At 41.6% G+C, this 26138-nt stretch overlaps 1 protein-coding gene across 1 annotated transcript in view; it reads left to right on the top strand.

The window, feature by feature from the left end:
• LOC134573681 (protein spinster homolog 1-like) overlaps positions 1–22028 on the top strand; it is a 57998-nt gene extending 35970 nt beyond the window's left edge. Inside the window, exons 10-11 of the mRNA XM_063433462.1 lie at positions 20474–20572; positions 21667–22028. Of these exons, the coding sequence (XP_063289532.1) occupies positions 20474–20572; positions 21667–21858 (291 nt within the window). The 3' untranslated portion in view covers positions 21859–22028. The remainder of the gene's footprint in view (positions 1–20473; positions 20573–21666) is intronic.
• Positions 22029–26138: the final 4110 nt, after the last annotated feature.

Below are 26138 nucleotides of genomic sequence, written 5' to 3'. Positions count from 1 at the left end.
AATTCTTCTATTCTCCGTGTGTGTGTATTTAGCAGTCTGTCTTGTGTATGTGTATTCAGAGGTCTCTGCATATTTAGCAGTCTGTATGTGTACTCAGCAGTCTGTCTGTGTATGTGTATCCAGCAGTGTGTGTGTGTGTGTGTGTACTCAGCAGTCTGTCTGTGTATGTGTATTCAGCAGTCTGCCTATTTAGCAATCTGTGTGTGAATTCAGCAGTCTCTGCATATTTAGCAGTATGTGTACGTACCTAGCAGTCTGTCTTTGTATGTGTATTGAACAGTCAGTGTATTCAGCAGTCTCTGCATATTTAGCAGTATGTGTACGTACTGCATATTTAGCAGTATGTGTACGTACTCAGCTGTCTGTCTTTGTATGTATATTGAACAGTCAGTGTATTCAGCAGTCTCTGCATATTTAGCAGTATGTGTACGTACCTAGCAGTCTGTCTTTGTATGTGTATTGAACAGTCAGTGTATTCAGCAGTCTCTGCATATTTACCAGTATGTGTACGTACTCAGCAGTCTGTCTGTGTATGTGTATTGAACAGTCAGTGTATTCAGCAGTCTCTGCATATTTAGCAGTATGTGTACGTACTCAGCAGTCTGTCTTTGTATGTATATTGAACAGTCAGTGTATTCAGCAGTCTCTGCATATTTAGCAGTATGTGTACGTACCTAGCAGTCTGTCTTTGTATGTGTATTGAACAGTCAGTGTATTCAGCAGTCTCTGCATATTTAGCAGTATGTGTACGTACTCAGCAGTCTGTCTTTGTATGTGTATTGAACAGTCAGTGTATTCAGCAGTCTCTGCATATTTAGCAGTATGTGTACGTACGTAGCAGTCTGTCTTTGTATGTGTATTGAACAGTCAGTGTATTCAGCAGTCTCTGCATATTTCGAGTCTGTGTATGTGTATTCAGCAGTTTGCATATGTGTGTGTATTTAGCAGTCTGCATGTGTGTTTGTATATACAAATTTACACAATGACACACTGCTATACACACACATACACTCACCCAGACAGTATATACACACACTGCCTCACATACACAATACTATACACACAGTCAGACACAGTAGAAACATTGCAAGTATTTTATAAGTGATTTAGGGAATTTTCTGCTTCCAAATGTTCCCGATGTTTTATGCACATCGTGTGCTGTGATGTCACGCATATATAATTAATTATGCAAATTAGTATGGCCGGTATTTTTTTCCAAAAAGGGTGGCAACCCTATGCGCATGCTGCACATTTAGGGAACTAGGACCCTGCAGAGAGCATTGAAAAAAAGCTCTATTCATGTCCTACCGTCAGTGGGCTGGTCTGCTTGATTGGCTGAAAGCCTGGCATGCATTTGACTTGATCCTATGATTAAGAGTGGACATTCGACACAATATGTGTGAGGAGGTAAGGGGTTGCTTGCCACGCTGAGGTGCAATTCCCATTATATTTGTATTTTTATCGATTTATAATAAAACATATGGATTTGGACTAATGCTATTTTATTAGCTATACTGTGAACAGAGGAGGCTCCTTTGAGAAATTTTGAATTGTTACTGCTGACCACAGTTCCGGTTCCAAAATCAGCTGACTTTTGATGCAAGAAACGGTATATTGCTGCTTTTTAATTTCCTCACACCTGCCCTGCACAGACCTTTACAGGGATACTGTAGGCACTTTTGCAATTTTATTGAAGTTGTTATAGTGCCTGCAATCCTGCCCACCCCCAAAAAACGTTTTAGTTCACTAATTAGAAGGCTTGGAACCGCGGCTTAGTGTGTGATGTTTTGCTCGTTCCTCCTGGTCTGATGATATTTTTAACTCTCCCCTTTTGCAGTATGTGGTGATTCCTACAAGACGTGGAACGGCAGCAGCATTGCAGATCGTTGTGTCCCACATATTAGGAGATGCTGGCTGTAATCGGAGTGGTAAGTGATCACTATATCTCCATGTACATTAAAGGTTTACGCCAACCCCCATGACCACTTCAGTAATTTGAATAGATCATGGTGGTAGGAGCCTGGATGTGCAAATATGTGCTTTAAACTCTGCACATTCAGAGATATTTGCATTCGTGTCTCGGGGGCTTGTTACTCTGAACTGTTGCAGGTTGCCTAATGTCAATTCTATATATATTTTACGTCAGTCATCAGCGCACACAACGCATGCTTTCAACAGACAATATTATCTTGTCCCTAACAGACAAAGTGCCTGCAAAGGGAAGATCGTATTTTGGAAATTGAAAGTTCCACCGTCCCAAAATCTCTCCCTCCCCACTCCGGGGGTCTGTAGGGGCAGTAAGTCCTCCCACCATGAATATTAGAATAATAGAATAGGTTTTAAATTATTTGATCACAGGTTGCTAGCAATGCCTGTGGGCAAAAAGTCTGGATTTTTTCAAACCGGGGCCCGAATTTGAAGCATCTGAGCCTGGAATTATTTAATTTGGTTTGGATTTCAGCTGTCCAGCAGCGTTTGGCCCTGCTGATATCTGGACCAAATTCAGGTCTATTTGGGGCCTGAAATGCAAAATCTGTATATTGTTGAATAGTGTGAACAATGTCTGGATTTTGGAGTCCTAATAGCCCCATTTGCGGCCCGATTGTTTTTTCCCATCCGGTACTGCGCTATTTAGACTTTATGGAAATCCCCTGTACGTGTCTTTATTTAAGTGGTCCTTCCAGTGGGATGCCCATTATAGATTACCAGCAGTTGTTGAAATATGCATCATTAAGTGAAGATACTGAACAGGTACAACCAGTATGGAAACATGAGCATCTTTACATATTATATGTGACATATAGCAACATTCACCATTTGGCAATTTGTCTAATGAAAATAACTGTGCTGTATTCTTACAAATACACGTGATCAAAGAATTTGGATATGCTTATGTATTTAGTATACTGTTCTACCCGCATTTTGGCCTCAATTTTAATCACTTAATCACCAGCTATAACTGCTTCTCTTTCATCTTTCTTCTTCTCAGATTTCAGATCTAATAAGCAAAGGAAAGCCAGATTCAGACCTCTTGCGGTTTAATAGCTTAGGCTCCGCTCTAATTATTTGTGCCTTTGTTGGAGTCATCGGAGGGGGATTTTTCCTTGCAACCTCTTTCTACGTAGAGAAAGATCGGAAGAAGGCGGAAAGCGACTCCCAAGATGAAGATGAAGATGGCGAGGTTTGAGAAGAGGCCTGGACATCCTTTACAAAATGTAACGAACACGGTAAGAATTAAGCCCTAAATGAGTCCTGGTAAGCAACAGCAGCAACAACAAGCTGCCATGGTTTCCTCCTCTTGACTGTACTGATAAGTTCTCACAATGGGTTGGTGGTTGCTCTTCAAGTAGGTGAGCATGTAAGAGAGCAAAAATACATTTAATTGTGGAGTATAACTAGAAATTTGGGTGGAGTGAATATGGAAAATCACTTACAATTTTAGGAGCTTTTAAACCAGTTCTAAGATGAAAGTTTTGATGGAATAATCCCCATCTAGGCATAAATAGTTGTTTTCCTTAGCAGGTCAGGGTCTACAGTAGAGTATTAACAAAAAAAAAAGCAAAAATACATAGAAACAGTATATAGTATGTAGGAAAGTTCTAGGGATATATAGTATTGAGTGGTAATGCACTCACATGACATAGAGCCTTTTATGTGGTACAAACAAAACAGCAACCAGTGGTATGATCTCCACTTCTGGATAATGTTTAGCTGGATATTCTCAGTGTTGTCATGCAAGGCAAAACATTGACATAGAGCTCTCTGTTGAAACATTTATAATAGAAAGAAAAGAGTTCCTACTCGCATGCCCCTGAGCAATATGGTATTGCTCAAACCTTATGGCGTAGATGTTTATAAATCAGAACTGGCTTTGCTTATCCCAGTCTTGATAGGGAAAGCGACCAACAGGATTGAAGATGACATTAAGTCCTGGTGTTTGAACATGTTTGATAAAGATCTCTCAGTAATTCACAATGCTAAAGAAAACCAATTACATTTTGATTCTCAAACAGACAGGCTAGTTTCCCTCCCCCCCCACCTTATATTCCCCAAGGGGAAACCACTAGAATGCCCTACGGGGTAATAAATTATTGTTGTTGTAACACGTCGTGTGCCCCACTGGAACCTTAGTCACACTTCACTCTACTTACCCAGTGATATAACTTTTGTCAGTCAATAGACATAGTCCTGGGATACACAGTGTAGGACCCACTGTCTGACTACCCTCACGGAATTGATTATATGATAACTAATTATTTTCCTAAACAACAGCGGTGTCTTTCTTAAAGAACTATACCACTTCTGTTAACCAACGTCACCGCTCATGTTAATGTTTATGCTCAACTGCCTTTTCATGTTTCTCTTACAAAAAAAAGAAAAAAGAAAAAGTGCAGTACCCCTCACTTGCCATGTTCCTGTTTCCAAATGTATAATGGTTACGGGCTTGTTTGTGCTGTTGCAGCAATGCAAGCCAGTTTGTGATCTTTTGTACGAAAAAAAAGAAAAGCCTTATTTCAACTTACGTGAGTACTCGCCTTCCCACCACTAAAAATGCACCACTCACCTTCTCTTCATGGCAGAAATAGAATTTAAAGGGCCAGTTAGAGGTGAACAAAGTGTCAAGGTAGATGAGTCAAGCCTTTCCTAGGATCTTGACACACTGGACGCTGCTCAATAATTAGTAACCACTGCCCCATTTATAGATTGCTTAATAAAAGAATACATCAGTATAGGAATCCATCCTTCTTTGGTTGTTGGCACAGTGGCGTTGCATGTTGCTTTCTAATTGTCTCACTCTTCTGCCTCTCTGCAGGTTTTAATCTTCATTGGGGAAACACTGCTATCATTGAACTGGGCGAATGTTGCAGATATATTACTGGTAATGTATGAAGGGACATCTTGGGAGGGTTAACCCCTTAAGGACCAAACTTCTGGAATAAAAGGGAATCATGACATATCACACATGTCATGTGTCCTTAAGGGGTTAAAGGATTATAACCACCGATTAGCCAAATACATGACTTGCTAAAGGGACACTCGAGACCCATAAATTACTTTCGCTTGCTCAAATGCTTAGTGGGTGAAGAGGGCATCCTCTTTTATAATTTTACAAAAAGTGCAGATTGCAAAAGAAGTTTGCACTTTTATAAATTAAACTTGTTACACTCTCATGGCTGTCAATCAATGGAGCTAAACTCAAGAAACAGCAATTGCACAGAGTACCTGCCTTGCAAAGACTTAATTGAACTGCATTGGTAAGTCTGTGATTGGACAGCCACAGAAAGTCTGGGCGGGGTTAGAAGGGGAGGACTTGCAAAGGCTGCAGACAAGATAACTGCGGCTTTTGCAGGCTGTTTTGACATGAGAAAATGCATTGTAATGTAATATAGTGATTTTTATTTATTATTTGTTGGGGGAGATATTTTGGCAGTAGAGTGTTTCTTTAATCATTCTTTGGACAGTTGTGCACTAATGTTTCTAAAGTGGCAGTCCCAATTTTCAGGTCTTTGCCCACTATTCTGACTTTGCTCACTGGTGTTCGACCTTTGGTGACACCAGAGAACAGTCCCCAGAAAGTGTAACGTGTAGATGTGCGCATGTAGGGCACAGCCGGTATTTAAAGCTGTGTGGCCGGTGCCGGTATTGCAGAAATACCTTCAATACAATTGGCGGTATTTTTCTTTGAAGAGAATGTGCTGCAATATCGGCACCGGCCACAAGGGTGTGCAGTGTTCTAAGGCCGTGCTAGGAACACTCGTTGGTGCTAGAGCTGTGTGGAGAGGGCTGAGATGGGATGTCGCTGCATGTCCCTGCCCTCTCTACTAACAAAGTCCGCATGGGAGGAGTGGGAGCAGCAGGAGCTACAGGACAAACAGATGGAAGATTAGCACCTGGACCTGAGTCATGAGAGCAGAGAGTGTGTGTTTAGCACTGTGTGTGTGTATTCAGCAGTCTGTGTGTTTATTCAGCAGTTTGTGTGTGTGTTCACAAGTAAGTAGCAGTAAAAAAATATTCCCTGTATTTGTAAGTTTTGCAAATCAGATAGCGTAACAGAAAGTTCAATAAAAGGAAGTAGCTGCTGCTATGTAAAAGCTCAATAAAAAGTATCACCAAAAAAGTAATAAGCAGATTAACTGCTACCAGCATAGGGAAAAAGGACTGTGGCATCCAATAGTGAAATTTACGAAACCATAAGGATAATGGGAGGAATAGGTAATACAATCTACAGAAAGTTTTAGCAGAGATCCTTTACCTACACAAAGATCGCGTGTACCTGGAACCCAAGTCACAAAATTAGCTACCATTCAAATTCTTCTATTCTCTGTGTGTGTGTATTTAGCAGTCTGTCTTGTGTATGTGTATTCAGAGGTCTCTGCATATTTAGCAGTCTGTATGTGTACTCAGCAGTCTGTCTGTGTATGTGTATCCAGCAGTGTGTGTGTGTGTGTGTACTCAGCAGTCTGTCTGTGTATGTGTATTCAGCAGTCTGCCTATTTAGCAATCTGTGTGTGAATTCAGCAGTCTCTGCATATTTAGCAGTATGTGTACGTACCTAGCAGTCTGTCTTTGTATGTGTATTGAACAGTCAGTGTATTCAGCAGTCTCTGCATATTTAGCAGTATGTGTGCGTACTGCATATTTAGCAGTATGTGTACGTACTCAGCTGTCTGTCTTTGTATGTATATTGAACAGTCAGTGTATTCAGCAGTCTCTGCATATTTAGCAGTATGTGTACGTACCTAGCAGTCTGTCTTTGTATGTGTATTGAACAGTCAGTGTATTCAGCAGTCTCTGCATATTTACCAGTATGTGTACGTACTCAGCAGTCTGTCTGTGTATGTGTATTGAACAGTCAGTGTATTCAGCAGTCTCTGCATATTTAGCAGTATGTGTACGTACTCAGCAGTCTGTCTTTGTATGTATATTGAACAGTCAGTGTATTCAGCAGTCTCTGCATATTTAGCAGTATGTGTACGTACCTAGCAGTCTGTCTTTGTATGTGTATTGAACAGTCAGTGTATTCAGCAGTCTCTGCATATTTAGCAGTATGTGTACGTACCTAGCAGTCTGTCTTTGTATGTGTATTGAACAGTCAGTGTATTCAGCAGTCTCTGCATATTTAGCAGTCTGTGTATGTGTATTCAGCAGTTTGCATATGTGTGTGTATTTAGCAGTCTGCATGTGTGTTTGTATATACAAATTTACACAATGACACACTGCTATACACACACATACACTCACCCAGACAGTATATACACACACTGCCTCACATACACAATACTATACACACAGTCAGACACAGTAGAAACATTGCAAGTATTTTATAAGTGATTTAGGGAATTTTCTGCTTCCAAATGTTCCCGATTTTTTATGCACATCGTGTGCTGTGATGTCACGCATATATAATTAATTATGCAAATTAGTATGGCCGGTATTTTTTTCCAAAAAGGGTGGCAACCCTATGCGCATGCTGCACATTTAGGGAACTAGGACCCTGCAGAGAGCATTGAAAAAAAGCTCTATTCATGTCCTACCGTCAGTGGGCTGGTCTGCTTGATTGGCTGAAAGCCTGGCATGCATTTGACTTGATCCTATGATTAAGAGTGGACATTCGACACAATATGTGTGAGGAGGTAAGGGGTTGCTTGCCACGCTGAGGTGCAATTCCCATTATATTTGTATTTTTATCGATTTATAATAAAACATATGGATTTGGACTAATGCTATTTTATTAGCTATACTGTGAACAGAGGAGGCTCCTTTGAGAAATTTTGAATTGTTACTGCTGACCACAGTTCCGGTTCCAAAATCAGCTGACTTTTGATGCAAGAAACGGTATATTGCTGCTTTTCAATTTCCTCACACCTGCCCTGCACAGACCTTTACAGGGATACTGTAGGCACTTTTGCAATTTTATTGAAGTTGTTATAGTGCCTGCAATCCTGCCCACCCCCAAAAAACGTTTTAGTTCACTAATTAGAAGGCTTGGAACCGCGGCTTAGTGTGTGATGTTTTGCTCGTTCCTCCTGGTCTGATGATATTTTTAACTCTCCCCTTTTGCAGTATGTGGTGATTCCTACAAGACGTGGAACGGCAGCAGCATTGCAGATCGTTGTGTCCCACATATTAGGAGATGCTGGCTGTAATCGGAGTGGTAAGTGATCACTATATCTCCATGTACATTAAAGGTTTACGCCAACCCCCATGACCACTTCAGTAATTTGAATAGATCATGGTGGTAGGAGCCTGGATGTGCAAATATGTGCTTTAAACTCTGCACATTCAGAGATATTTGCATTCGTGTCTCGGGGGCTTGTTACTCTGAACTGTTGCAGGTTGCCTAATGTCAATTCTATATATATTTTACGTCAGTCATCAGCGCACACAACGCATGCTTTCAACAGACAATATTATCTTGTCCCTAACAGACAAAGTGCCTGCAAAGGGAAGATCGTATTTTGGAAATTGAAAGTTCCACCGTCCCAAAATCTCTCCCTCCCCACTCCGGGGGTCTGTAGGGGCAGTAAGTCCTCCCACCATGAATATTAGAATAATAGAATAGGTTTTAAATTATTTGATCACAGGTTGCTAGCAATGCCTGTGGGCAAAAAGTCTGGATTTTTTCAAACCGGGGCCCGAATTTGAAGCATCTGAGCCTGGAATTATTTAATTTGTTTTGGATTTCAGCTGTCCAGCAGCGTTTGGCCCTGCTGATATCTGGACCAAATTCAGGTCTATTTGGGGCCTGAAATGCAAAATCTGTATATTGTTGAATAGTGTGAACAATGTCTGGATTTTGGAGTCCTAATAGCCCCATTTGCGGCCCGATTGTTTTTTCCCATCCGGTACTGCGCTATTTAGACTTTATGGAAATCCCCTGTACGTGTCTTTATTTAAGTGGTCCTTCCAGTGGGATGCCCATTATAGATTACCAGCAGTTGTTGAAATATGCATCATTAAGTGAAGATACTGAACAGGTACAACCAGTATGGAAACATGAGCATCTTTACATATTATATGTGACATATAGCAACATTCACCATTTGGCAATTTGTCTAATGAAAATAACTGTGCTGTATTCTTACAAATACACGTGATCAAAGAATTTGGATATGCTTATGTATTTAGTATACTGTTCTACCCGCATTTTGGCCTCAATTTTAATCACTTAATCACCAGCTATAACTGCTTCTCTTTCATCTTTCTTCTTCTCAGATTTCAGATCTAATAAGCAAAGGAAAGCCAGATTCAGACCTCTTGCGGTTTAATAGCTTAGGCTCCGCTCTAATTATTTGTGCCTTTGTTGGAGTCATCGGAGGGGGATTTTTCCTTGCAACCTCTTTCTACGTAGAGAAAGATCGGAAGAAGGCGGAAAGCGACTCCCAAGATGAAGATGAAGATGGCGAGGTTTGAGAAGAGGCCTGGACATCCTTTACAAAATGTAACGAACACGGTAAGAATTAAGCCCTAAATGAGTCCTGGTAAGCAACAGCAGCAACAACAAGCTGCCATGGTTTCCTCCTCTTGACTGTACTGATAAGTTCTCACAATGGGTTGGTGGTTGCTCTTCAAGTAGGTGAGCATGTAAGAGAGCAAAAATACATTTAATTGTGGAGTATAACTAGAAATTTGGGTGGAGTGAATATGGAAAATCACTTACAATTTTAGGAGCTTTTAAACCAGTTCTAAGATGAAAGTTTTGATGGAATAATCCCCATCTAGGCATAAATAGTTGTTTTCCTTAGCAGGTCAGGGTCTACAGTAGAGTATTAACAAAAAAAAAAGCAAAAATACATAGAAACAGTATATAGTATGTAGGAAAGTTCTAGGGATATATAGTATTGAGTGGTAATGCACTCACATGACATAGAGCCTTTTATGTGGTACAAACAAAACAGCAACCAGTGGTATGATCTCCACTTCTGGATAATGTTTAGCTGGATATTCTCAGTGTTGTCATGCAAGGCAAAACATTGACATAGAGCTCTCTGTTGAAACATTTATAATAGAAAGAAAAGAGTTCCTACTCGCATGCCCCTGAGCAATATGGTATTGCTCAAACCTTATGGCGTAGATGTTTATAAATCAGAACTGGCTTTGCTTATCCCAGTCTTGATAGGGAAAGCGACCAACAGGATTGAAGATGACATTAAGTCCTGGTGTTTGAACATGTTTGATAAAGATCTCTCAGTAATTCACAATGCTAAAGAAAACCAATTACATTTTGATTCTCAAACAGACAGGCTAGTTTCCCTCCCCCCCACCTTATATTCCCCAAGGGGAAACCACTAGAATGCCCTACGGGGTAATAAATTATTGTTGTTGTAACACGTCGTGTGCCCCACTGGAACCTTAGTCACACTTCACTCTACTTACCCAGTGATATAACTTTTGTCAGTCAATAGACATAGTCCTGGGATACACAGTGTAGGACCCACTGTCTGACTACCCTCACGGAATTGATTATATGATAACTAATTATTTTCCTAAACAACAGCGGTGTCTTTCTTAAAGAACTATACCACTTCTGTTAACCAACGTCACCGCTCATGTTAATGTTTATGCTCAACTGCCTTTTCATGTTTCTCTTACAAAAAAAAGAAAAAAGAAAAAGTGCAGTACCCCTCACTTGCCATGTTCCTGTTTCCAAATGTATAATGGTTACGGGCTTGTTTGTGCTGTTGCAGCAATGCAAGCCAGTTTGTGATCTTTTGTACGAAAAAAAAGAAAAGCCTTATTTCAACTTACGTGAGTACTCGCCTTCCCACCACTAAAAATGCACCACTCACCTTCTCTTCATGGCAGAAATAGAATTTAAAGGGCCAGTTAGAGGTGAACAAAGTGTCAAGGTAGATGAGTCAAGCCTTTCCTAGGATCTTGACACACTGGACGCTGCTCAATAATTAGTAACCACTGCCCCATTTATAGATTGCTTAATAAAAGAATACATCAGTATAGGAATCCATCCTTCTTTGGTTGTTGGCACAGTGGCGTTGCATGTTGCTTTCTAATTGTCTCACTCTTCTGCCTCTCTGCAGGTTTTAATCTTCATTGGGGAAACACTGCTATCATTGAACTGGGCGAATGTTGCAGATATATCACTGGTAATGTATGAAGGGACATCTTGGGAGGGTTAACCCCTTAAGGACCAAACTTCTGGAATAAAAGGGAATCATGACATATCACACATGTCATGTGTCCTTAAGGGGTTAAAGGATTATAACCACCGATTAGCCAAATACATGACTTGCTAAAGGGACACTCGAGACCCATAAATTACTTTCGCTTGCTCAAATGCTTAGTGGGTGAAGAGGGCATCCTCTTTTATAATTTTACAAAAAGTGCAGATTGCAAAAGAAGTTTGCACTTTTATAAATTAAACTTGTTACACTCTCATGGCTGTCAATCAATGGAGCTAAACTCAAGAAGCAGCAATTGCACAGAGTACCTGCCTTGCAAAGACTTAATTGAACTGCATTGGTAAGTCTGTGATTGGACAGCCACAGAAAGTCTGGGCGGGGTTAGAAGGGGAGGACTTGCAAAGGCTGCAGACAAGATAACTGCGGCTTTTGCAGGCTGTTTTGACATGAGAAAATGCATTGTAATGTAATATAGTGATTTTTATTTATTATTTGTTGGGGGAGATATTTTGGCAGTAGAGTGTTTCTTTAATCATTCTTTGGACAGTTGTGCACTAATGTTTCTAAAGTGGCAGTCCCAATTTTCAGGTCTTTGCCCACTATTCTGACTTTGCTCACTGGTGTTCGACCTTTGGTGACACCAGAGAACAGTCCCCAGAAAGTGTAACGTGTAGATGTGCGCATGTAGGGCACAGCCGGTATTTAAAGCTGTGTGGCCGGTGCCGGTATTGCAGAAATACCTTCAATACAATTGGCTGTATTTTTCTTTGAAGAGAATGTGCTGCAATATCGGCACCGGCCACAAGGGTGTGCAGTGTTCTAAGGCCGTGCTAGGAACACTCGTTGGTGCTAGAGCTGTGTGGAGAGGGCTGAGATGGGATGTCGCTGCATGTCCCTGCCCTCTCTACTAACAAAGTCCGCATGGGAGGAGTGGGAGCAGCAGGAGCTACAGGACAAACAGATGGAAGATTAGCACCTGGACCTGAGTCATGAGAGCAGAGAGTGTGTGTGGCGAAACCGACCTCGCCACGTGTCCTTGGAGGGGGCTGATTGCCCGCCTCTTGCCTTTGGACTATGGACCAGACTTTATGGGAATGTGATACCCCAGATAGCCATACCATGGAGCCTATTCATATAATGAAAGACTATGGGAAAGACTTTAGCTCCATGGCAATTGTACTGTGTGAGTAGGATCTGCGCGCTATTCGGTAGTTTTGTGCGTGCAGATCCCAGCTATCTGGGGATAGGTGAAATGTCTGTGTGTTATGTGTAAATGTGACTTTATGTATTTTAAAGTGTTTTATGTTGTTTTGCAACCATGTGGTTAATGGAGTCTGCCTTTAGTCCTGGGTAATTGGATTACTTCTCCAATTAACTCCAGGGCAGAAGGGAGGAAACCAGGGTGCATTGTGGGCATGTTTTTCTGCCAACCAACTTTTAGTAACTTTTGAACCCCTGGTCGGATTCATGCCATTTTTTAATATGCTGTTCCCCTGAATGGATTGATTGTGGATATGTATTTTTATGTGAATGTGATGTATGGTTTTAAAGTTATGAAAGTTGTGTAAAAGTATATTTTACACTGTATGCATAATGGGATTATGTGTCACACTAAGGGGAGGGGATGTGTGGTAGGTAACATCTATGTCATTGGTTCTTTTATGCCTCCCCCTGGGTGTGGCCTGTATGTGTGAGTTGGAAATAAAAGCCAGGCTGGATGAGCCAGTCCAGAGTTCCTGTTTTACCCTCAAAGTGATGTGTCGTCTCATTATTGGGGGAAGGATTTATTGTATGCTGTTCCAGTTGACTGCTAGGAGTACAAGCCTATTCGTATGGTTCCTATTCAATGGTCTACAGCATTCACACGCTTGGGAGAATTTAAAGGTTTCTCGGATTCGGTGATTATGGTGTCTGCCAGAGTGCTTGGAGTCCTCAGGAAGCACTAGGAGCATCCATTAACGGAGGTACCAAGTCGGGGTGCCAGGTGATCCGTTACAGTGTGTGTTTAGCAATGTGTGTGTGTATTCAGCAGTCTGTGTGTTTATTCAGCAGTTTGTGTGTGTGTTCACAAGTAAGTAGCAGTAAAAAAATATTCCCTGTATTTGTAAGTTTTGCAAATCAGATAGCGTAACAGAAAGTTCAATAAAAGGAAGTAGCTGCTGCTATGCAAAAGCTCAATAAAAAGTATCACAAAAAAAGTAATAAGCAGAATAACTGCTACCAGCATAGCGAAAAAGGACTTAGGCATCCAATAGTGAAAGTTACCAAACCTTAAGGATAATAGGAGGAATAGGTAATACAATCTACAGAAAGTCTTAGCAGAGATCCTTTACCTACACAAAGATCGCGTGTACCTGGAACCCAAGTCACAAAATTAGTTGTCATTCAAATTCTTCTATTCTCCGTGTGTGTGTATTTAGCAGTGTGTGTACTCAGCAGTCGGTGTGTGTACTCAGCCGTCTGTGTATTCAGCAGTCTGCATTTTTAGCAGTATGTGTGTGTATTCAGCAGTCTGCATATTTGGAAGTCTGTGTATGTATTCAGCAGTCTGCATATTTAGCAGTATGTGTACGTACTCAGCAGTCTGTCTGTGTATGTGTATTGAACAGTCTGCGTATTCAGCAGTCTCTGCATATTTAGCAGTCTGTGTACATGTATTCAGCAGTCTCTGCATATTTAGCAGTCTGTGTACGTGTATTCAGCAGTCTGCGTGTGTGTTTGTATATGCACATTTACACAACGACACACTGCTTTATACACTCATCCAGACTGTATATACACACACTGCCTCACATACACAATACTATACACAGTCAGACACAGTAGAAACAATGCAAGTATTTTTTTAGTGATTTAGGTAATTTCTGCTTCCAACTGCTCTCGTTCTTTTATGCACATCGTGTGCTGTGATGTCACGCATATATAATTAATTATGCAAATTAGCATGGCCGGTATTTCTTTCCAAAAAGGGTGGCAACCCTATGTACATGCTGCACGTTTAGGGAACTAGGACCCTGCAGAGAGCATTGAAACAAAGCTCTATTCATGTCCTACCCTCAGTGGGCTGGTCTGCTTGATTGGCTGAAAGCCTGGCATGCATTTGACATGATCCTATGATTAAGAGTAGACATTCGACACAATATGTGTGAGGAGGTAAGGGGTTGCTTGCCACGCTGAGGTGCAATTCCCATTATATTTGTATTTTTATCGATTTATAATAAAACATATGGATTTGGATCAATGCTATTTTAATAGCTATACTGTGAACAGGGGAGTCTCCTTTGAGAAATTTTGAATTTTATGGCAAGACAGGAGGCTTCATATTTGCTTTATCTTTCTTTACTGAACCTCCCAGCAGCAAAGGAACAGTTAACAGTAATGTAAAAAGTTCAACCAATCAGATAGTATAACAGTATTATATGATGTCATCAAACTCCTCCCATATCCTCTTTCTTTGCTGCTTGCCTCCCAGGTGAGTCTACTCCAATTATATTGCTGTATCATTTAACCTTTAATACGATATTTCAATTAAAAAATGTATTACAATGGTCATATACCTTTAACACTTTATTCACTTATCACTTAACAACACTTTCTGTGGAAACATTTATGCTCTATTTATTTTAATTTCATTCTATTCAATCTTGGACTACTTTGTTAATTTCCTATTAAACTTTATTTAGGTTTCCCCTTTAAATCGCAGGAGGTTTTTCCTCCTGCGACTCATTACTGCTTTTTACTATTCTCAGTTTCACGCCCTCGCGTTACCCCGCCCGTTCGCATCAGCACTTAGCAAGTGCATTGTTTCCCGCCCTTTTGCTGGCGGCGGCCATTTTATTCGCATTCCAGTCACCAGAGCAGCGATCAACTCGCCTGACTTCGGATCTGGTAAGTACTATTTTCCTCTTCTGTTATAGCACCTTAAAGTGCTAATACCTTAATTTCTTTTAGTGATTTTTCCCCCCCTTTTATTTCCATCTCAGGATTTTTCCAACACCTGCTGTATTATCATTGTTGTTACTAAATAAAGGAAGGCTTTGTGGGTGACCCCCACCATTTTATTATTTGCCACTTCATTATATTGAGTGTCTTTAATATAAATTCTCAAGGTGTTTTAACACCAATATTACTGTTAAGGGTGACCCCCTTATACAAATGCACTATAATTAAAGTTATACAACACTTTAATATCAATTCTTAAGGTGTTTTAACACCAATATTACTGTTAAGGGTGACCCCCTTATATAAATACACTATAATTAAGTGATACAACACTTTAATATCAATTCTTAAGGTGTTTTAACACCAATATTACTGTTAAGGGTGACCCCCTTATACAAATACACTATAATTAAGTGATACAACACTTTATTACTACTCAGTGGTGAACCCCACTGTCTATGGTTATAATTAAGTGGTTAACCCCACTGTTTACTATCATAGTTGTACAACCCACTTGTGTATATTTTAGTGCACAACCCCACTAAATATTGAGTGCCGCCTACGTATTAAACTACACAAATATTTTGGGTGACCCCCATCTATACTCTGAAATAATTTTGGGTGAACCCCATTCAACTCCATTCTTTCAAATTAATATACTTAACTGTTTGGCAACCGCTCTAAGACATACCATGTCTGACAATAATGAGCCCGCTATATCCCAGGTACTCAGAGCCTGGTTGGTTTCAACCATTGCAGATTCCATCCCCAAGGCATTAGCAGCCTTTCATGAGAAGACTTCGGCCGAAGTCACCCCTACTGCACGTCAACTCTCTGATTCCAAGGACTCTCAACCCTCGGATCAGGAGGTTACACGCAAACGCCCCTGGAAAGGGGAGAGTAGGTCTGCGGGCAAGGGCAAGGCTCCTGCCAAGTCCCAAAAATTGATTGCCACTCGCCCCGTTCAAGCTAACTTTAACCCCTTAGAGGGTCTACATCCCACACGTTAGACGGGGTTGACGATTATTTCCTTGGATATTCTGATGAGGACCCCTCGGCGAATGCGCTAGGGGATACCCCATCGGAATTTGTCAAGGAAATCTCTCACACATAAAAATCTAGATGCTATACTACCTAATCAAAAGGACCCGATTCAGACATCCTTCTGGATGCTTCGGGTGTCCCTTTATTTGACCCCAGGGTCATCAGACACCCACGGTCGGCAGAATGGGCTCCACCAGAGCACATTTCCAACTTTTGTAAAATGTGGTTATGCAAACCACTGGACAAAGAAATTAGGGCAAAACTCAGAGCCGAGTGCCCTCGACCGACCATTCCAAACAAGGTAGCTCTCACGCCAGATTTGACCCAAACCCAGTTAGAGAGTGGGCCCACCGAGAGACACTAGGCGGCACTGTACAAACTGGATGCAAAATTAGCCGATCTGAGCTCCCAAGAACTGGGACCAGAGGCAATGGATTACTGTTTGGGGACTCGTTCATGAAAGACCTTTCCAAACATGTAGCGGTGTTCACCACCCTAAATAAGGCCCAATCCTCCTTGCGCAGGATTTTTCGTTCTCAGTCAGACCGTTTTTCTGGGAGAGCTGGACGTTATAGAGGCCGAACGAACAGCAGAATCGCCTTCACAGGCTACAGGCCTCGCCCCTCTGAAAACTATTAGCAATCGGGACAACCCCGACCCTACCACAGGCAACTATTCACTAATAGAGGGTCTATCCGGGGACGTGGATCTGCCTTCCTACGCGGCAGAGCTGCTCCAGGTAATAAATCTCCCTTCTTTCAATGTACCTATAGCAGGTCGATTAACCAGTTTTTCCAACAGTGGGAATTACTTTCTCAGGATCTATGGATCCTTCACACAGTCCAAGGGTTCAAATAGATTTCCTTTCCACCCCTTCCAGGACACCTCACCTACACCACTACAGATGTCTGCAGCAGACAACCTGACACTACAAACCGAACTGCGCAAGCTAGTAAAAAAACTGCCAATAGAGAAATCCCCTTTCCCGCATACTTTTCTAAGCAACATTTTTTTGGCCACAAAAAACTGGAGACCTACGCCCAATTATCAACTTAAAAAAACCTGAATCACTTTGTCAGGTATCGCCACTTCAAGATGGAGGGCATCCATCTACTCAGGGACCTCCTTTGCGTGGGAGATTGGTTCTCCAGCTTCGATCTCAAAGACGCATACCTCACAGTTCCTATTGCTCGCAACCATCGAGCTTTCCTTCAATTCCTCTGGCAAGAGGAAATCTGGCAATTCACATGCCTCCCGTTCGGACTATGCTCCGCACCATGATGTTTCACGAAACTGATGAAACCAGTGATGGCGCTACTCCGATCACAGGGGATTCGATCCATCATATATTTGGATGACATCCTGATAATGGCACAAGACATTCGCAAATTGTTATCAACCCATCAGATTCGCTTACGCGATCTGGCCCATACTATAGGCCTACTGTCCGCCTCTATCCAAGCCATTTACCCAGGACCTTTACACTACCGAGCCATGCAACGGCTCAAGACATACTACCTACACCGTCCACCTCCTACGATCAGTACATCCAACTGGCAGACGAAGTTCATATAGAACTTTACCGGTGGCTTCACAATATGGAAGCCTGGAATGGCAAAGCCATCTTCGGATCACAACCAGATTTCATTCTGGAATCCGATGCCAGTCTCCTGGGATGGGGCGCCACATGCGCCCAAGGGTCCACAGGGGGACTTTGGTCCCCATCCGAACAAGCACTGCACATCAATTGTTTTGAATTGATTACAGGATCTTTCGCAATTTGCAGTTTTGCAAAAGACTGTTTCAACTGTTCACTAGTACTGCGCATGGACAACGTCTCTGCAGTGCGCTATGTGAATCGGTTAGGAGGCTCCCGATCCAAGCTACTATCCGATCTGACCAAAGATCTTTACCAATTCTGTCTAGAACGGAACTTATCTATCAGAGCGGAATATCTTCCGGGCACGGACAACCTAGTCGCGGATTGGTTCTCTCGCCATTGGAGGGATGTAAGCGACTGGCAATTAGACCCCCGCGTGTTCCACCAAATTAATTGCCTTCGCGGGCCCCTTACACTGGACTTGTTTGCATCCCGTCTGAACCGCCAGACGGAAGCCTTTATTAGCTGGCTCCCAGACCCCAGTCATGGGCAGTCGACGCCTTTTTACATCCTTGGCCGGAGACAGGAGCCTATGTGTTTCCACCTTTCTCCATGATCCAACGCACCCTCTACCGGGTCAAAGCCCTAATAGTGACGATAGTCATTGTCACTCCACTAAAGAGAACCCAGACTTGGTTTCCAACCCTGTTAGAATTATCAGTGAACTATCCAATTCTTCTACCTCGATCACCAGACATCCTCAGGAACCCAACAGGGCACTTTCACCCACCCGCCCTTCAGTACCGGCTCCAGCTTGTAGCTTGGACCGTTTCAGGGGATCTTGAAACATCTCAGGACTTTCGGAGACAACTCAGGCTTTCCTATGGGACTCCTGGGCCCCAGGCACTAGTCGAGCTTACATCGCTGCATGGAAGACATGGGTCAGCTGGTGTTTGGAAAGGGACACCGATCCCTTTTCAGCACCTCTGACGATCATCCAAAATTTTCTGTTTACCCCATTTGATCAAGGTAAATCCTATCGATCAATTAATGTCTATAGATCCACTATCTATGCGGCCCATAATCCCATTGACAATGCGTCAATAGGGAAACATCCTTCAGTCTGTAGACTTTTACGAGGGATCAGGTTAGCCAGACCCCCTCTTCCTAAATACTCTTGTTGCTGGGATATCACTCAAGTCTTTTCCCTTTTATAATCCTGGACAGCTAATGAAAATTTGTCGCTACGTCAACTTTCGGCCAAACTGGCCTTACTCTTATGCCTGGTATCCTTCCGTAGGGTCTCGGATATCCGAGCATTTGATCCCCACGCAGTAGTCTTCTCGCCTGAAGGCGTTAAGTTTCACATCACCAGACGAACAAAACTAATTCTTCCTCCGTATTCTACATTACTTTCCTAATAGACAGTCACTCTGCGTGGCACTCTGCGTAAGGCATTATTTAGATGCCACCACTACTCTACGCCCCCCTACGGGACCCCTCCTCGTGTCTTATGTAAAACCACACAAACCGGTATCCGCACCCACCGTCGCACGGTGGATCAGATGGATACTAGCGCAAGCAGGCATTGACTCAAATTTTGGCGCATATTCAGTCAGAGGAGCAGCCGCATCCTCAGCCTTTCTCGCGGGGAGCTCCCTCTCAGACATTTTGTCATCTGCAGATTGGTCCAGAGAGTCCACATTTCGTACATTTTATTTCAAACCTATGACACATGCTGCATCTTCTATCATATAGGAGCGTTAAAACAGCAAATATGAAGCCTCCTGTCTTGCCATAAAATTAGGGATTATTCTAGCTTTAGTGACTGAATAATCTAAATTTTATTAACGACAGGAGGCGAATATTTCCCCCCCCTTCTTTATTTTCACTTTCTAACACCCGCCCAGGTAAGTTACTATGCATTCCAGTCTACTGGTTACACACACTTTATACACCATCTGCCATAGGTTCACGCCATAACACTTCTAATCTAGTGTTTGAAATATTCAATATTATATTCAAAGAGTAACTACAATTTGTTCTTAACATACATGCCATACATTCACCTAGTACGAGAACCTATACTCTCACGTCTTTTCTCTATTCCCTTAGTGTAAAAAATACCTTCCTTTGTATATACGGCTCCTTCAAGCACGCTGAAGATTCCACATGTTGACTACTTCAGGACTCCAACTTAGTCCGCAGTTCATCGTTACAGTTTACACGGTTGACACAGACATATCATCGACCACAGCAAGAAAGAGGATATGGGAGGAGTTTGATGACATCATATAATACTGTTATACTATCTGATTGGTTGAACTTTTTACATTACTGTTAACTGTTCCTTTGCTGCTGGGAGGTTCAGTAAAGAAAGATAAAGCAAATATTCGCCTCCTGTCGTTAATAAAATTTAGATTATTCAGTCACTATAGCTAGAATAATCCCTAATTGTTACTGCTGACCACAGTTCCGGTTCCAAAATCAGCTGACTTTTGATGCGAGAAACAGTATATTGTTGCTTTTGAATTTCCTCACACCTGCCCTGTACAGACCTTTACAGGGATACTGTAGGCACTTTAACAATTACATTTTATTGAAGTTGCTATAGTGCCTGCAATCCTGCCCACCCCTAAAAAAAGTTTTAGTTCACTAATTAGAAGGCTTGGAACCGCGGCTTAGTGTGTGATGTTTTGCTCGTTCCTCCTGGTCTGATGATATTTTTAACTCTCCCCTTTTGCAGTATGTGGTGATTCCTACAAGACGTGGAACGGCGGCAGTATTGCAGATCGTTGTGTCCCACATATTAGGAGATGCTGGAAGCCCGTATGTAATCGGAGTGGTAAGTGATCACTATATCTCCATGTACATTAAAGGTTTACGCCAACCCCCATGACCACTTCAGTAATTTGAAGAGATCATGGTGGTGGGAGCCTGGATGTGCAAATGTGCTTTAAACACTGCACATTCAGAGATTTTTGCATTCGTGTCTCGGGGGGCTAGTTACTCTGAACTCTATTGCAGGTTGCCTAATGTAAATTTTATATATATTTTACATCCGTCATCAGCGCACACAACGCATGCTTTCAAGAGGCACAATTATATTGTCCCTTACAGACAAAGTGCCTGCAAAGGGAAGATCGCTTTCCCCTCCTTCCATTACTTTAATCGCTTTTTTATTTTATTTGGGAAATTGAAAGTTCCACCGTCCCAAAATCTCTCCCTCTCCACTCCGGGCGTCTGTGGGGACAGTAGGTCCTCCCCCATGAATATTAGAATAATAGAGTAGTTTTTTAACTATTTGATCACAGGTTGCTAGCAATGTCTGTGGGCAAACAGTTGGGATTTTTTTTCAAACCGGGTCCCGAATTTTAAGCCTCTGAGCCTGGAATTATTAAATTTGGTTTGGTTTTCAGCTGTCCAGCAGCAATTGGCCCTGCTGATATTTGGACCAAATATTTGGGTCCGGAAGTGCAAAATCTGTATATTGTTGAATAGTGTGAACAATGTCTGGATTTCGGAGTCCTAATAGCCCCATATGCGGCCCGATTGTTTTTTCCCATCCGGTACTGCGCTATTTAGACTTTATGGAAATCCCCTGTACGTGTCTTTATTTAAGTGGTCCTTCCAGTGGGATGCCCATTATAGATTACCAGCAGTTGTTGAAATATGCATCATTAAGTGAAGATACTGAACAGGTACAACCAGTATGGAAACATGAGCATCTTTACATATTATATGTGACATATAGCAACACTCACCATTTGGCAATTTGTCTAATGAAAATAACTGGGCTGTATTCTTACAAATACACGTGATCAAAGAATTTGGATATGTTTATGTATTTAGTTTACTGTTCTACCCGCATTTTGGCCTCAATTTTAATCACTTAATCACCAGCTATAACTGCTTCTCTTTCATCTTTCTTCTTCTCAGATTTCAGATCTAATAAGCAAAGGAACGCCAGATTCAGACCTCTTGCGGTTTAATAGCTTAGGCTCCGCTCTAATTATTTGTGCCTTTGTTGGAGTCATCGGAGGGGGATTTTTCCTTGCAACCTCTTTCTACGTAGAGAAAGATCAGAAGAAGGCGGAAAGCGACTCCCAAGATGAAGATGAAGAGGTTTGAGAAGAGGCCTGGACATCCTTTACAAAATGTAACGAACACGGTAAGAATTAAGCCCTAAATGAGTCCTGGTAAGCAACAGCAGCAACAACAAGCTGCCATGGTTTCCTCCTCTTGACTGTACTGATAAGTTCTCACAATGGGTTGGTGGTTGCTCTTCAAGTAGGTGAGTATGTAAGAGAGCAAAAATAAATGTAATTGTGGAGTATAACTAGAAATTTGGGTGGAGTGAATATGGAAAATCACTTACAATTTTAGGAGCTTTTAAACCAGTTCTGAGATGAAAGTTTTGATGGAATAATCCCCATCTAGGCATAAATAGTTGTTTTCCTTAGCAGGTCAGGGTCTACAGTAGAGTATTAACAAAAAAAAAAGCAAAAATACATAGAAACAGTATATAGTATGTAGGAAAGTTCTAGGGATATATAGTATTGAGTGGTAATGCACTCACATGACATAGAGCCTTTTATGTGGTACAAACAAAACAGCATCCAGTGGTATAATCTCCACTTCTGGATAATGTTTAGCTGCATATTCTCAGTGTTGTCATGCAAGGCAAAACATTGACATAGAGCTCTCTGTTGAAACATTTATAATAGAAAGAAAAGAGTTCCTACTCGCATGCCCCTGAGCAATATGGTATTGCTCAAACCTTATGGCGTAGATGTTTATAAATCAGAACTGGCTTTGCTTATCCCAGTCTTGATAGGGAAAGCAACCAATAGGATTGAAGATGACATTAAGTCCTGGTGTTTGAACATGTTTGATAAAGATCTCTCAGTGATTCACAATGCTAAAGAAAACCAATTAAATTTTGATTCTCAAACAGACAGGCTAGTTTCTCTCTCCCCCTTTCCCCCCCCCCCCCTTTATATGTCTTCTGTCTTTTTCCACTGGTTTATTATACTCTTAATTTTTTAACTCATTACGTCTTTTATTTTTTTCTAGTTTGATTTTCGGGGTGATCACTTGTGTGACTGGTATTGTGGGGGTTATAGCTGGTATGGAGATCAGCAAGCGTTGCCAAGGAAGTCGGTGAGGGGTGGGGGGGTGGAAGGACGATTTAAAGTGAGTGGAGTTGCCTGATAGGGAAATAAGGCTTTTCTGTGCTACCACTAAGGAGACGTAAAGGAATGGCTGTGTGCACTGGAGGCAAATTATTTTTTTCTGGCAAAGGGAAGATCGCTTTCCCCTCCCTCCATTACTTTAATCACTTTTATATTTTATTTTGGAAATTGAAAGTTCCACCGTCCCAAAATCTCTCCCTCTCCACTCCGGGGGTCTCTGGGGACAGTAGGTCCTCCCCCAAGAATATTAGAATAATAGAATAGGTTTTTAACTATTTGATCACAGGCTAGCAATGCCTGTGGGCAAACAGTTGGGATTTTTTTTCAAACCGGGTCCCGAATTTTAAGCCTCTGAGCCTGGAATTATTTAATTTGGTTTGGTTTTCAGCTGTCCAGCAGCAATTGGCCCTGCTGATATTTGGACCAAATATTTGGGACCAGAAGTGCAAAATCTGTATATTGTTGAATAGTGTAAACAATGTCGGAATTTTGAAGTCCTAATAGCCCCATACGCGGCCCGATTGTTTTTTCCCCATCCGGTACTGTGCTATTTAGGGAAATCCCCTGTACTTGTCTTTATTTAAGTGGGCCTTCCAGTGGGATGCCCATTACAGATTACCAGCAGTTGTTGAAATATGCATCATTAAGTGAAGATACTGAACAGGTACAACCAGTATGGAAATTAAAACATGAGCATCTTTACATATTATATGTGACAGATGGCAACACTCACCATTTGGCAATTTGTCTAATGAAAATAACTGTGCTGTATTCTTACAAATACACGTGATCAAAGAATTTGGATATGTTTATTTATTTAGTTTACTGTTTTACCTGCATTTTGGCGTCGATTTAATCACCAGCTGTAACTGCTTCTCTTTCATCTTTCTTCTTCTCAGATTTCAGATCTAATAAGCAAAGGAAAGCCAGATTCAGACCTCTTGCGGCTTAATAACTTAGGCTCCGCTCTGATTATTTGTACCTTTGTCGGAGTCATCGGAGGGGGATTTTTCCTCCAACCTCTTTCTACATAGAGAAAGATCGAAAGAAGGCGGAAAGTTACTACCAAGTTGAAGATGAAGATGATGAGGTTTGAGAAGAGGCCTGGACATCCTTTACAAAATGTAACGAATACGGTAAGAATTAAGTGCTAAATGAGTCCTGGTAAGCAAAATCAGCAACAACAAGCTGCCAAGGCTTCCTCTTCTTGGCTGTACCCATACGTTCTCACAATGGGTTGGTGGTGTCTCTTCCAGTAGGTGAGTATGTAAGAGAGCAGAAAGAATTTTAATTTTGGAGTATAACTAGAAATTTGGGTGGCGTGATTATGGAAAATCACCCACAATTTTAGGAGCTTTTAAACCAGTTCTGAGATGAACGTTTTGATGGAATAACCTCCATCTAGGCATATGTAGCTGTTTTCCTTCGCAGGTCAGGGTCTTCAGCAGAATATTAACAAAAACAAAACATAGAAGCAGTATAGGAAAGTAGTATGTAGGAAAGTTCTAGGGATATATAGTAATGAGTGGTAATGCACTCACATGACAGAGCCTTTCATGTGGTACAAACAAAACAGCATCCAGTGGTATAATCTCCACTTCTGGATAATGTTTAGCTGGATTTTCTCAGTGTTGTCATGCAAGGCAAAACATACATCTCTGTTGAAACATTTATTGTAGAATAAAAAGAGCTCCTACTTGCATGCCCCTGAGCAATATGGTGATGCTCAAACCTTATGGCGTAGATGCCTAGATAGGGAAAGCGACCAACAGGATTGAAGATGATATTAAAGGACCACTCTAGGCACCCAGACCACTTCAGCTTAATGAAGTGGTCTGGGTGCCAGGTCCAGCTAGGGTTAACCCATTTTTTTTTATAAACATAGCAGTTTCAGAGAAACTGCTATGTTTATCAATGGGTTAAGCCTTCCCCCAAATCCTCTAGTGGCTGTCTCACTGACAGCCGCTAGAGGCGCTTGCGTGATTCTCACTGAAAATCACAGTGAGAGCACGCAAGCGTCCATAGGAAAGGGGTGTTCCAACTTTTGGGAAAATTGTGTGCCCTCTGCCTGTCGATAATTGATTTAATCCTTAACTTATCTCAATATCTCCCAGGCAGAGGGAAGGCGTGTATTACTGTAAAACTGTATGGTGATTGGTTATTGTCTTTGTTTGCTGTGGGAGGTCCTCTTGCAGGAGGATTTCTCATAAAAGCCAGTGATATAGATTATTTTAAGCAAACAAATATGTTTGAATGTCTATCTGTTCCTGTCCAAATCTGAGATGATTAAATTGCGTATACGCACAAGTAAATTCACACTGACACACGGAGTTCAGGTTAAAAGAACTTCGAGAAAATGTAATGGCATCTGGTTAAAAAGCGGGCTCGCAGACCCTTATAAGAGCAATATTACATCATCATTGAATATCAAGATAACAACAAATAAACATCATTAATTGGGTTAGGTGTTAAGTGGCTATGTCAATGTCCACCCATCAATATTATTAATTGGCTCAAATACTAAGTGGCTGGCTAAGTGTCCTCCCACCGAGAGGTGGCGTCATCTTGGACACGGGTGTGGACACGATGGTTCAGGCGCCATCTTACTTAGCACGAGGCTTTAGGCGCCATTTTGAGTAGTTAGTGATGTCAGACTCGAGGTCAGGTTCAAGGCCTTTTTTGTGAATAGACATTTCATTAGTGCAGTTTCTCATGGTCTAACTATGGTATACTTTGTTTCATATTACAAGAACTTGACAATTCCGGTGTTAGTCATATCCTTCTAGAAAATAGATTCTCATTCTAATATTCTAAATGCTGTTAGGAAAATCTGTCATATCATGAAGTTAATGGAGAAATTTAATAAAGGTTTTTAATCATTCTACATCAGTCCCCCCTATGAAATGTTAGACACTAAAAAGATAAACTTTATTTGTTAATATCAGAAGACGTGTTAGCCCAAAGGCACAGAAACCCCATGACCGCTAGCTAGGTGTTATTGCAAAGTGCAATTCTGTCCCTTCATGTCCCTAATAGGCTGCAGCTCATCCGTCAATACGGTCAGGAACTTTCTTCACTCCGCTGGTATCCCGCGGTGGTTTGTCCACCACATCTCCGCACGGCAGTCAATTCCATAGAGACGGACGCTGTCCCTAAGCTGGTTCCCTACCTAAAACTCTTGCACTTTATCAGTGAAAGGGATAGTTTGCAGCGGTA

This window comes from Pelobates fuscus, chromosome 9 (assembly GCF_036172605.1).
Source record: "Pelobates fuscus isolate aPelFus1 chromosome 9, aPelFus1.pri, whole genome shotgun sequence".
In the NCBI taxonomy this organism is placed as follows: domain Eukaryota; kingdom Metazoa; phylum Chordata; class Amphibia; order Anura; family Pelobatidae; genus Pelobates; species Pelobates fuscus.
This window is presented reverse-complemented; position numbering and strand designations above follow the sequence as displayed.